This window comes from Vipera berus, assembly GCF_964194415.1.
Source record: "Vipera berus genome assembly, chromosome: Z".
In the NCBI taxonomy this organism is placed as follows: domain Eukaryota; kingdom Metazoa; phylum Chordata; class Lepidosauria; order Squamata; family Viperidae; genus Vipera; species Vipera berus.
The window spans coordinates 2,382,732-2,396,379 of NC_138205.1; the positions used below are offsets into that span (position 1 = coordinate 2,382,732).

A 13,648-nucleotide genomic window follows, 5' to 3' on the forward strand; every position below is an offset into this window, starting at 1 on the left:
CTGCTTTGTGTTCAGAAGCTCGTGGGGTGCACTTGATGTTCCTTCCTCCCGTTTTCCCCGTCAACAACAACCTTGTGAAGTAGGTTGGGGATGAGAGTGAGCCCGTGATTTACCCCCAAAGTCACCCAGCAAACTTACAAAATTGAGGGGCGGCTTGAGCCTGCGTCTCCCCGGTGCTACTCCGTCACCTTAATCCAGGGGTCTTCAAACTTGGCCCTTTGATGACTTGTGGACTTCAACTCCCAGAATTCCTCAGCCAGCATGAGGGAACTATGACCCCTTTGTGACTTGTGGACTTCAATGCCCAGAATTCCTCAGCTGGCGTGCCTGGCTGAGGAATTCTGGGAGTTGAAGTCCACAAGCAGGGGTCTTCAAACTTGGCCCTTTGATGACTTCGACTTCAACTTCCAGAATTCCTCAGCCAGCCTGCCTGGCTGAGGAATTCTGGGAGTTGAAGTCCACAAGGTATCAAAGGGCCAGGTTTGAAGACCCCTGGATTAATCCTACATCACGGAGGTCAGAATGGGATCTTGGGGCTTTTGATTTAGCCCAAAGCTGCATTTTATAATCTCCAAGGGAGGAGATTATTTTAAAACCGGGTCTGCTGCAACTGCAGCCCGCGTGCCGGCTTCGTCCTGGAAATGTCTTGGTTTATTTAACCGATTTTTAAGCTGCCTCACCGGTGTCCGATCCGGCGGCAAAACGCCGAGGGTGCAGAAATGTGCAGATTGCGGTGGCTAAAACTTTTTGTTTTTCCCGTTCGACATAGCTGAAAGCAGATTTAGCTTGGAAAGGCTCTTGGGCTCTTGAGGAAGAAGGGAGTGGTAGAGGTAAGAAAGGAAGAGTGAGAGAGAAAAAGGAAGGGGAAGAGGAGGGGAGTTGAGTTGAGTTCAGGCGGTGCTCCGGCAACGGCAAATTAGAGCAGGGCCTGCTTAGTGAAAAAGGGCATCCTATGCTCAGGATGGCACTTGGCAAGAAGGAAAGTGCGTCCCTCCATTGCACGAGGGGAGAAAGAAGCAGGAGCCAGGCCCCCAGTTCAAATGGTGCCCACCGCAGTTTGACTCACTGGAGAAGAGCCTAACGCTGGGAAAGATTGAGGGCAAGAGAAGAAGGGGACGACAGAGAAGGAGGTGGCTGGATGGAGTCACTGAAGCAGGAGGTGTGAGCTTAAATGGACTCCGGAAGATGGTAGAGGACAGGAAGGCCTGGAGGAACGTTGTCCATGGGGTCGCGATGGGTTGGAGATGACTTCGCAGCTAACAACAACATCATCTATCTATTTGTCTATCTATCCAACCATCCATCCATCATCTCTCCCTCTACCTATGTGTCTCTTTTTCTATCTGTCTGTCTGTCTATCCATCCATCCATGCATCCATCCATCTTCCCTCTACTTTATGTATCTATATATGTATCTATCATCTATCTTGAGCCTAAATGGACTCCAGAAGATGGTGGAGGACAGGAAGGCCTGGAGGAACGTGGTCCATGGGGTCGCGATGGGTCAGACACAAGACTTCGCAGCTAACAACAACAACAACAACAGTTTGAAAAAGCGGCAGGAAAGGCTTAAAAAAAAAACACATGGCCTGGGCTCCGATTTTTTCCCCCCCAAAAAAACTTCTGCTTGAGGCTGACTCGCTCCGGCCCCTCTTTTCCTCTCCGTGGTGTCAATTCCTTCCTTCCTCCTTGGCAGTGCCCAGAGGCCTGTCAGTCCCGGCGCCCTGACCTGGCTCGGTTTGTAAGAAGGGCAGGGTTTGCAGCCGGCCGGCGGTTCCAGCAGGGCTCTTTGCCAGCTGATGCTCTTGTGGTCTGGTAGCCGGCTGGAAGACACATACACACCCACCCTCACTCCTGTTCTCGGCAACAGGCTGGAGTTGACAGCTGGCCGTCAAGCTCCTTTGGAAAGCCCATCGGCTGCTCCCCTCGCCTCTCTTCCTCCGTTCAGCCGTGGTGGAGAAGAAGAAGGCGCAGAGTTTAGAAAAAGCCGAGCTTGGCTTTTCACACACACACACACACACACACACACACACAGGGAGGGGGGGGGAAGGGCAATTTTTGCGGGACCGAATGGCCCCAAACTCAGCCTCCCCACGAATCTTTCCTCGTCTCACCAAATATACTTTTTTTTTTTAAAAAAAAATTCTTCTTCTCCTCGCCACTCCCTTCCCCCGCCTAACCGTATTATGCCCGTGATTAAAGATTTCTCACTAATGGAAATGGCTGTTATTCCCTCCGCCATTAACCGACGCAGATGAAAAGGCGCTGTTCTTTTATGACTATGATTATTTTTGCTTTTTCAGATGGCTTGCCTGGTTTGCTTTCTTTTTTTTTCTTTTTTTTTTCCTTTCCTCTCCCCCCCCCCTCTCTTTTTTTTTTTCTTCTTCTTCCTTTTCGGTATTAACTTAAAACGCATAAAAAAATATGCTGTTTGTCTAAGTAGGCTTGGTCTGTTATAATTTGCAATTATGGCTACTCATCTGCATTCTTTCTCTTGCTCTCCCCCTCCCCCCCTCTCCCTCTCTCTCTCTCCCCCCTCCCCTTCCCATTTCCTCCCCAAATCCTTTGTTAGCTTTATATAATATATATTTTCAAGGTAGGGAGTAGAAATATCACGTGTGTGGAAAATTCTAGTTGATTGCCTGCCAAATATAAGAATCTTCTGCGCATGTGTGCCAATATTATGATTAGAAATGGGGGGGGGGAGAGAGAGAGAGAGGCAGGGGGAACAAGAAAGCGTGGAAGAAGTAGGCAGGAAAAAAAAAGATTGATAGATGAATTAGAAATTGACAAGAGTTGTGGGGGAGGGGGTGTCTGGTAAAAACCCTATCCTGATGTATTTCGGGGCCCCCCCTTCTGCTATTTGTCAATTCCATCCCATCAGAAGCGGAAGGAAGGTGGCGTTGTTAAGAGGGAAATGCAACAAGGTGAAGCTGCTTGGAGGATTCAGAGATAAATGTTGTATTGGGTTGGGCCAGATGCAAAATGTAATTGTGTGTGCCCGCGTGTGTGCTTGTGTGTGTGTGTGCGCGTGCGGAGGGAGGGGATGGGATGGGAAGTGGATGATGGTGGTGGGGTGGAATGTCATTCTTGCACTCCTATTTCATGAAGTTTAATGGGGGTGGTTGTGGTTGTGTTGTAACTGGAGTGGAATCGAAAAGGGGGGTGACAACCTTCGATTTATCTGCAAGATGCTTTGTTGTGTGTGTGTGTGTGTGTATGTGTGTGTGTTTGGGGGGGGTTTACAGCACAATAACACTTGGTTGGCTGAGCGGGTGAGCAAGGATTGTATTGTAAAGGCTTTCCATGCTTCCTCCCTCACCCCCCCCCACCCCATTTTGAAAAGGTGCCCGCAATGGAGCATGAGCTCCTTGGTGTGGGTTAAGCCTGCCTTACACCTGCTTTTAATTGGGGTGGGGTGGGGGGTCTGCGAGGAAAGAGAGGGGTTTTCTTTCTCTTTCCCCCCCCCCCCAATCGCGAATGGAGAGGCAAGGGGAGCCCCGGGCTGTACGAATTGACAAAGAGGAGGAGGAGGAGTGAGGGGGTGTGCGTGTGTGTGTGGGGGGGAGGGAGGACAGGCCTGAAATAGGACGAGGGGATTGGGCACACGATGTCAGCGCAGGCCCGATTTAGCCTCCGGGGTCTTATTTTAGAGTCTGGCACGGGTTCTCAACGGAGGCAGGCCGGGGCTGGCAGAAGCGACCGCTGGGCATGAATGCAAAAGGACCCTGTCGGATTGGCACCTGCCCTGGGGCTGCCCCCTTTACCCTCCACGGGCGGGACGGCCTTCCCTCCCCGCTGCCACACAGGCCAGGCTCCTTCCCCATTTGTCGGTTTAATCTTTTGACCCGCGGGGACTCCCCCCATCTCCCCCCAAAACCCCGCGGGAGCGCAGGAGGGCACTTTAGCTTCCCGCCACCCCCGTTTAGCCTGCGAGACCTCTTTGGCGGAGCGGCTTGGCGCGGGGAGCCAATTAGTGCCAGCTGTGATTTATACAGGAGCTTATGTCCTGTGGCTTAGGGAGGCGGGGTGTGTGTGTGTGTGTGTTTGTCTGTGTCTGTGTCTGTGTGAAAGGCAAAGGCAGCGGGCGGGGGAGTAGGGCACCGGCGGGCAAGGGGCAAGACCAGCTCACCTTTCCTCCCCCCCCACCCACTCCCCTCGACAAGACATTTGCGTTGTAGGTCATCCGGCAGACACACTGATGGCCTGTCGCGTTGGAGGCTTTCCTCTTGCGGTTCCTGTGCTGCCGTGTTGACAGCGGTTCCCCCCCCTCCTCTCCCCGTCTGGGCTGGGACTCCATTCATCACTGCCAATTGCAGGCATTCATCTGGAAAAGCTCTCCTAGGCCGCCCGCCTGGGCCAAATCCAGCATTAAGCACCGCACGGCGTGACCGAGGTGGCCACAGCGCCAGAAACTGGCGTCGTCTCGGGTGACTTTGCGAATCTTTGGGTAGGAAACGGCTCCCGCCTTTGAAAACTGCGCCTAACGATGGGAAGTCCGTTTGGGGGTGCTTTTGGGGGGGAGGAGTGGGGGGGCAGGGAGGGAGGGACTTGGCAGCCTCGAGGTCTTGATCCTTGCCGCGATCCGCTGTAAAGTGGGGACCCTGCCCTTCCGACGCCATTGGATCGGGCAGCTGCCGAACTGGGCTCATTTTTGGCTCCAAAGTGTGTGTGTGTGTGTGTCGGGGGGGGGGTCATAGTTCAGGGAGAAATATTCGGCTTGGCAGAAGTGGTGGCGGTCCTCGATTTACAACAGCTCGTTTAGCGACCGAAGCTACAACGGCGCCGAAAAAACCTGACTTAACGACCGTTTTTCATACTTAAAAGGCCGTCGCAGCATCCCACAGTCACGGGGATGAAAAATTCAGAGGCTGGGCAACTGACTCGTATTTGTGACGGTCGCAGGGGGTCAGGTGATTTTTGACAAGCAAAGGTTCAGTTCTGGCAAGCAAAGGTTCAGTTCACAACTGCATTACTAACTTAACAACTGTGGCAAGAAAGTCGTAAACTGGGGCCAAATTCACTTAACAGCTGCCTTGCTGAGCCAGGGACATTTTTGACGCCAATGTGGTGGCAAGTGGAGAACTCCTTGTATTTTTACGTCAAAAAGATAACGTTTAGTACCAGGCGGCACAGTGGGAACAGAGCAGCACCAACGGTGGTGGGCGGTGTCTCACGTTGCTGATATTCAGTGCCGAACTTTGGGGGGTCACGATCCCCAATATTTGGGGGCTGCAGGAGAAAGCAAAAGCGGTTCGGGTCCAGATTGAAGGAACTGGCAAGGCAATTTTAAGATGCTAAATAGTTGGGACACAAAAGGTTCGCCCTTCCCGGGATGTAACTTTCTGGGTGTTAAGATCTGTTGTAAATTCTCCTTTAGGCTCCCTCGATGGAGTAGAGATGAGGGGGGACCCTTGTCCGCGTTTGCCGATTGCAGAATGCCTCCCTCGGAAATTAACCTCGGGCTTTGCTTCCTTTAAATGCTGGATCAGGGCTTTTCCAAACTTGGCCGCTTTTAAGACTCGTGGACTTCAACTCCCAGAATTCTCCAGCCAGCATGGAGGAATTCTGGGAGTTGAAGTCCACACAAGTCTTAACGCGGCCAAGTTTGGAAGACCCCCCCCCCCCACTCTTCTAGATAAAGGTTTACCTAGTAATTTTATATAAGAGCTACATGGTAGGCAGTCCTCGACTTCTGATTGTTTAATGAACATTCCTGCTTATGCCTCAGAAAGGATGGTGAATGCTGGTGTAGCATTTTTTGTCCTTAAAATGACACACACACCCCGACATGACCCATTTTGGGGGCTTGGCAACTGGTTCACACTTATGACTTTGGCAGCATTCCCACAGCCACACGAACTGCAATTTGTGATCTTGTTTGCCAGTTTTCTGACAAAAAAAAGCCCAAGGTTCACGCTTACGCCCATATGATTGGCTTCACAACTGCGTGATTCGAGTTTATTCCAAATTTATTTATTCTGATTTATTCGTTCCCTTAGCGGCCTCTGTAAAAATGGGTCCGGTCACACCTTATGCCTTTGTGGTGACTTAACGACCGGACCTCCTGTCCCACCTGCGGTCGTAAGTCAAGGATCTACCTATAGAGGGGGGAAAAATATACTGGACGACGTGCAGTGGGGACGAGGGATCGTATTTCTCCTGCTCTTTTATGTCGTATTCCCCGCAGGTGGGGAATTAGCACAGTATCGGAGCTCGTAGTAATTTATTCTGTGTTCCAGCTTAACGTGGGAGATCTGCAGGAATGTGACCAGCCACTTATGAGTCTCAAGTTAGTCCCTGGCTTTAAATCATTTAGGTAAATTAAATACAGCGTGATCTCAATCTTGGCGGCTGGAAGATGGGATGACTTCAGCTCCCAGAATTTCCCAGCCAGCCTTCAAAAGTCGCTCGGCAACTGCCTTGTTTAGCAATGAAAATGTCGGGCTGGATTGTGGCCATAAGCCGAGGGCTACCTGTACATGTCTGTGGAGATTCTCCATCATCCAGATCCTGGCAGCCCAAAGGTGCTTTTTTTTCAAGAGGCAACTGGACTTCCGTTGTTTTTCTTTTGAAGAGGTTTCGCTTCTCATCCTGGAAGCTTCCTCAGGTTCTGACTGGACGGTGGGGGAAGGGAAGGATTTATCCTCCTTGCAGACAGCTGATCATTTGCCTTCTTTTAGGGCAGGGGTGTCAAACTCAATTTCATTGAGGGCCGCATCAGCATTGCGGTTGCCCTCAGGGGGCCGGGTGGGTATTGCCAGGGTGGGTGTGGCCTATTGGGTGGGCGTGGCTAGAGTGTGTATGGCCTACTGGGTGGGCGTGGCCAGCTCTACATCGTTGGCATCAAGGGTGCCTGTGGGGGCCTGGGCAGGAGTGGGACAGATCTGAGAGTCTCTGGCGGAAGGAGGGTCTCTGGGCCAGGGCCAAGGCAGTGGGGGCCATTCCCTCACTGTTTCCAGGATGGCTTCGCGGGCCACATGAAACCACTTCGCGGGCCGGATCCGGCCCCCGGGCCTTGTGTTTGACATGTCTGTTTTAGGGGGTCGTTGAGGCCACTTGGAGGTTTGTCTGTGTCCTCAGTTGTCCCAAAGGTGCTTTTTTCAAGAGGCAACTGGACTTCCGTTGTTTTCCTTTTGAAGAGGTTTCGCTTCTCATCCCGGAAGGTTCTTCAGCTTCTGACTGAATAACGCGGAGGAGGATGAAAGGATTTATATTCCTTGCAGTCCTCCTATAAACATAAATCCTTCCGTTCTCCAGCATTCCTCCAGAACTGAAGAAGCTTCTTGGAATGAGAAGCAAAACCTCTTCAAGGAAAAGCAAAAAAAATCCAGTTGCTTTTTGAAAAAAAAAAGCCCCTTTGGGGCTATCTGTACAGTAACTCAATCCCAAGCTTGTCTGGACTGGGAAAGGAGAAGGGGAGGGTAGAACTAAAGAGAACGTGACTTGAATAATCTAGGTTTATTTACAGGGAGTCCTCGACTTACAACAGTTCATTTACTGACCATTCAAAGTAACAACGGCACTGGAAAAAACGACTTAACAATCGTTTTGCACACTTAACGGCCGTCGCGGCATCCCCGTGGTCACGTGATCAAAATTCAGACGCTTGGCCACTGCTTCTTGTTTACGACGGTGGTCATGAGATCCCTCTTGGCGACCTTCCGGCAAGCCAAGTCAATTGGGGAAGGCAGATTCGCTTAACAGCCAGGTTACTAACTTAACCACTGCAGTGATTCACTTAAACCACTGTGGTAAGATGGCTCGAGACTCAACAAGTGTCTCACTCAGTGACTTAAATGTTGGGCTCAGTCGTAAGTCGAGGACTTCCTGTATTTCCAACGGATTGAAGCAGCGCCTGTGTCATTCCTGGGGGTCGTGAACTCGGCACTCGGCTTTTAATAGTGTCCGCTGGCTATGCTGTCTTTGAACCTCACCTTGTTCTAGACCAGGGGTCTTCCAACTTGGCCGTTTGATGGCTTGTAGACTTCAGCTCCCAGAATTCCTCAGCCAGGCACGCCGGCTGAGGAATTCTGGGAGTTGAAGTCCACAAGTCACCAAAGGGCCAAGTTGGAAGACCCCAGCTTGTGGACTTCAGCTCCCAGAATTCCTCAGCCAGGCACGCCGGCTGAGGAATTCTGGGAGTCGAAGTCCACAAGTCGCCAAAGGGCCAAGTTGGAAGACCCCAGCTTGTGGACTTCAGCTTGAATGAAGGCCTAAACGTTTCGCAGCAAGTCCCGGGTGCGACCTAGCGCTTGAATACATTTAGTAATCGCCGTTGTAAAAGAGGCCGGGCCCCCGAATGGCTACGGTCGGCTATCCGAGCAGGATCTTGAACCTGAACGGGGAGAGTGTCCCTATTTAGAATTGAGAACCTTGGACCCTTGGGGCTGGAAGGGAACCTCGGAGGTCCTCCAGTCCAACCCCCTACGCGACCCCTGGCGGCGAGACGTCCCACTGATTCATTAATGGAATAACAGCGTCGGAAGGGACCTCCGACGCTGTTACCCAAGCCGGAGGCCCTAGATACCATTTCAGACCATGTCTTCTTGAAAACCATCGGTGATGGAGCCTCCACCGCTTCCGGAGGTGACATCCACCGGTTGATTTCTTCTCACAGAGGGGTTTTTGTATCCTCTCTCTCTCTCTCTCTCTCTCTCTCTCTCTCTCTCTCTCTCTCTCTCTCTCTGACCCCACGTTGTCTGAAGGTGTTGGGCTTAATCCTGGGTTTTCCCCGAACCGGTTTGACTTCAGGTCAAAAAAAAAAAGCCACCCCTATCATCTCCGCTTGTTGGAAACTCGGTTTTGTGAATTGGGTGACAGCGGGCCACCTGCGTGCTTGCGCTTCTAATTTGGGGAGAAACTTTTTCTGGGAATGTCGACACTTTGGGCTGGCTGATTCACACACAGACACACACACACACACAGACACAGACACAGACACACCCCAATTCATCACTGCCGGGTTAACGGCAAGAGCCTCTTCCATCTCTTTCCCGGCCCCGCTTTGTCAGGCGAGGCAAGAGAAATCGGCCGACGGGGCTCTCTGGAGCCTCTAATTACGGCGGAGGTAGCTGTCCTGTGATATTAACGAGTGGGGGGGGGTGGCCGTGCCGGTGGGGGGCTCCCTTCCTCTTGTGCCTGCGGAGGGAGAGAGCGGGAGGTTAAAACACCAGCGGAGAAAAGCCGGGGGGGGGGATTAATGGCCTCTCCTGCGTCTTTAATACGGTGGAAGTGATTTCCGTGGCAGTTAGGTGGAGTTGCTTCTGATTTACAACAAGGGTGAATGAGAGGGGAGTTGGCCCGGGTGACTCTTATTAAGGAGTTATGTTTGGTTGCTACACCTGCAGCATAAAAGGACCACCACCAGCACCGCCTCCACGGCTTGCCATTCTCACACTTCCGCTGGCCTTGGGAAATTGGAAGCCTCACACACACACACACACACACACACACACACAGCCGCCTTTTATAGGGATCGTGGTGTTGCTAAGTACCTTCCTTCCTTCCTTCCTTCCTTCCTTCCTTCCTTCCTTCCTTCCTTCTAGCACCGATGATGTTCCCTAGTTGGGTCATGAAACATCTGCAAGGAAACCGCCCAGCTCAGAGACCACCAAGGACCCCGCAGTCCTTTCTTTCTTTCTTTCTTTCTTTCTTTCTTTCTTTCTTTCTTTCTTTCTTTCTTTCTTTCTTTCTTTCTTTCTTTCTTTCTTTCTTTCTTTCTTTCTTTCTTTCTTTCTTTCTTTCTTTCTTTCTTTCTTTCTTTCTTTCTTTCTTTCTTTCTTTCTTTCTTTCTTTCTTTCTTTCCCAGTACTTCTGGAAGAGGTTTTGGCACACTCTGCTTATAATAAGCCAAGGAGAGGTAGGAGAAAGAGCCCGGGGTCTCCTCCAAGCCCGACAGTTGAGACTAAAAAGAATCGTCAAAAGCGAGAAATAATTGAACTTGTCTGAATTGGGCCGACGATGGCAGGATTCAAATGGAAGACAGTCCTCGGAAGTTCAAGGTTGAACGACGGAGGGTTCTGAGCTGGGTGGTTTTCCTGGCAGACGTTTCCTGACCCAACTAGGGAACCTCATCAGTGCTAGAAGGAAAGGGAAGGAAGGAAGGAAGGAAGGAAGGAAGGAAGGAAGGAAGGAAGGAAGGAAGGAAGGAAGGAAGGAAGGACTGTGGGGTCCTGGGTGCTCTCTGAGCTGGGCGGTTTCCTTGCAGACATTTCATGACCCAACTAGGGAACATCATCAGTGCTAGAAGGAAAGGAAGGAAGGAAGGAAGGAAGGAAGGAAGGAAGGACTGTGGGGTCCTGGGTGCTCTCTGAGCTGGGCGGTTTCCTTGCAGACGTCTCATGACCCAACTAGGGAACGTCATCAGTGCTAGAAGCGAGCGGGGTTTGCAGAGAGGAGGAAGGAGAAGAGGGAAGGAGGAGGAGGAGGATGATTACTATGGAATCCTTGGTGCTCTCTGAGCTGGGTGGTTTTCTTTTGCAGACGTCTCATGACCCAACTAGGGAACGTCATCAGTGCTAGAAGGGAGGGGGGTGGTGGAGTGGAGGAGGAGGAGGGCTGTGGGGTCCTTGGGGCTCTCTGAACCTGGGTCTTCTGGCAGATGTTTCACGACTCAATTAGCTAACCTCATCAGTGCTAGAAGGAAGTGGGACTTGGGGAGGGAGGAGGAGGAGGAGGAGGAGGAGGAGGAGAGGACTGTGGGGGTCCTTGATGCTCTCTGAGCTGGGTGCTTTTCTTGCAAACATTTCATGACCCAACTAGGGAACATCATCAGTGCTAGAAGGGAGGAGGAGGAGGAGAACTAATGGATCCTTGGTGCTCTCTGAGCTGGGCGGTTTCCTTGCAGACCTTTCATGACCCAACTAGGTTACCTCATGAGTAAATAAGAGGGTGGGGTTTGCGGGGAGGGGGAGGGGGGGGAGGAGGAGGAGGCCTGTCATCAGTGCTAGAAGGGAGTGGGGTCAACCAGCCCCCAGAGCAGAGTGCAGCTCTTCACCGCCTGGCCCTTCCCGCACTAGGCTGAGAGTGCAGCGGGGTGTGTGTGTGTGTGTGTGTGGTGTGTGTGTGTGTCTGTGTGTCAGGCTGAGTGAGGCCCCTCCTTGTCCCTGGTCCCCAAGCTCGGACGTAGCCCTTAAGCGGCATCAACAACACAGACCGGTGAATCCTTTTTCCTCCTGTTTTTTTTCCTTTTTTTCTTTTTTAACTGGGGATCCTTTTCCCGCTTTGGCCTCCCAGACGACGAAGAGGAGGATCTGTGCAACTTGGAGAGTCCCCTGGTGGTCAAGAAGAAGAAACGGGGCCCGAAAAAGCAGAAAGAGAACAAGCCGGGGAAACCCAGGAAGCGCAAAAAACTAGTAAGTGGCGCCAAGCGGGCCTCTCCTCTTTTATCCCAGTTACATCCAGGTGACCCAGCAGGATGGGGAGACGGGGTGTGTGTGTTAGGGGTCCCCTCTCTTGAGGGGGTCCATCTGGTGGGACCCAGAAGGAGGGCCTTCCAAATGACATTCCCTGTTAGATGAGACACAGCCTATGTCTGCAGGGAGATCCGTCTGTCTGTCTGCCTATATCTACCTATCTTTGTCTGTCTGTCTGTCTCTCATCTGTCTCCATCCATCCATTGCAGCCATCCATCCTATCTGTCCATCCTATCTCCATCCATCCATCCATCCATCCTATCTGTCCGTCCTTCCATTCTTTCTATCTATCTATCTATCTATCTATCTATCTATCTATCTATCTATCTATCTATCTATCTATCTATCATCTATCTATCTATCTATCTATCTATCTATCTATCTATCTATCTATCTATCTATCTATCTATCCAATCTATCTATCTCTATCTATCTCTATCTATCCATTCTATCTATCCATTCTATCTATCTATCATCTATCTATCTATCTATCTATCTATCTATCTATCTATCTATCTATCTATCTATCTATCTATCTATCTATCTATCTATCTGTCTCATCTATCTCCAGCCATCCCATCCATCCATCCATCCTGTCTGTCCATCCATTCTATCTGTCTGTCTGTCTGTCTGTCTGTCTCATCTCTCCATCCATCCATTACAGCCATCCTATCTGTCCGTCCATCCATTCTTTCTCTCTCTCTCTCTGTGTCTCTCTCTCTCCCGTATCCGTCTATCCCTCTAGCATCATTTATCATTCTCTCTCTCTCTCTTCTCTCTGGTGGGACCAAGAAGGAGGGCCTTCTCCGTGGTGGCTCCCTCCCTGTGATTCAAAGGACCGTCAAAGGTCTATAAGGGAAGGGATGAAACCGCAAAAAGAAAAAAAGAAAAAAAAAAGAACTCCACCTTTAACGCCGTCATGGCCAGGAGCGGAATAACCGTTCTTATTCCCTTTCTCCCTTCGACCGGCCGGTTATACATCGTTTTTATTGCTTTAAGGCATGTTTTAAGATTTTTTTTAATTGCAAGATGTGTTTCTGAACCCCGGGGACCGCTCAGAGCCGTTTGTCGAGATGGGCAGCTACCTAAACCAATCGAGAGAGAGAGACTATCGGTGTAGAACGCGGGGTGGGAACCGTGGGCGCTTGACGACCTGTGGACTTTGACTCCCAGCATTTCCTGGCTGGCTTAGGGATTCTGGGAGTCGGAAGTCCACAGGTCCTCAAAGGGGCATCCTTCCCCCCCCCCCGCCCCCACTGGTCCCTTGGCTGTTTCTTCTTCTCAGCCAAAGCTGCCTAAAAAGCTTTTCTGCATCTCCTCTTTGCGTTGGTTAAGCACTCCCCCCCACCAGGACTGTTTTATTTCTTTGCCAAGTCTCTTTATTATTGTGTCGCAATAAAAAAACGGGGGTGGGGGGGTGGGGGAGGGAGGAAGGCTGGTCCTTAACGAACGCTAAGGATCTCGCGCTCGCTGCCTCCTCTCCAGCTCTGGAGGGTTTGTTTGGTTTTCTCCAAACCTCCCCCCCCCCCACCCCTTTTCTCGGCAGGTCAGCGAGGATGAGTTCGAGTCAGACCGAGAGGAGTACCGGGCGAAGTCAGAGAGCGGCGGCAGCGATTATGGCGGGCTGGGGAAGAAGAAAAGGCGCAAACATCGGGAGAAGAAAGAGAAGAAGACCAAGCGGCGGAAAAAGTCGGAAGAAGACGGAATGCAAAAGCCAAAGGTAAAAAAAAAAAGATCTCGGGGAGGGCTTTAAATCCCGGCCTCCTCCTCCTCCTCTTCCTCCTCCTCCTCCTCCTCCTCCTCCTCCTCCTCCTTGGCTGGGATTGTCCGGCGTCAGCCACCGGATCTCCTTGCGGTACAAGAGTCTTCCCAGTCAGATGAGGTTTCAGGGGGACTTAGGGATGGAGGGCAGGTTGATGCCTCCTGTGGCTGGGCTAGGATTCCAGGCTAGTTCCCCGCTTGACCCCTTCTTCCTTCCTGCCTTGCCGGGCCTTTCCCAGCACGTACGAGAGCAGTCAGCTTCAGGACTCACCCCCTTCTGATCCCTGGAACAAAAGAGGCAAAAGCCCTTTCTTTCTTTTTCTTTCTTTCTTTCTTTCTTTCTTTCTTTCTTTCTTTCTTTCTTTCTTTCTTTCTTTCTTTCTTTCTTTCTTTCTTTCTTTTTCTTTCTTTCTTTCTTTCTTTCTTTCTTTCTTTCTTTCTTTCTCTCTCTCTCTCTTTCTTTCTTTCTT

General features: G+C 51.1%; 1 protein-coding gene across 3 annotated transcripts in view; it reads left to right on the forward strand.

Annotated features, from left to right (window-relative positions):
* LOC308678524 (chromodomain-helicase-DNA-binding protein 3-like) overlaps positions 1–13,648 on the forward strand; it is a 104,004-nt gene that overhangs the window by 6,492 nt on the left and 83,864 nt on the right. For all 3 annotated transcript variants that reach the window (XM_081345750.1, XM_081345749.1, XM_081345751.1), the window contains exons 2-3: positions 11,239–11,357; positions 12,964–13,137. In XM_081345750.1, coding sequence (XP_081201876.1) covers positions 11,239–11,357; positions 12,964–13,137 — 293 coding nt within the window. The remainder of the gene's footprint in view (positions 1–11,238; positions 11,358–12,963; positions 13,138–13,648) is intronic.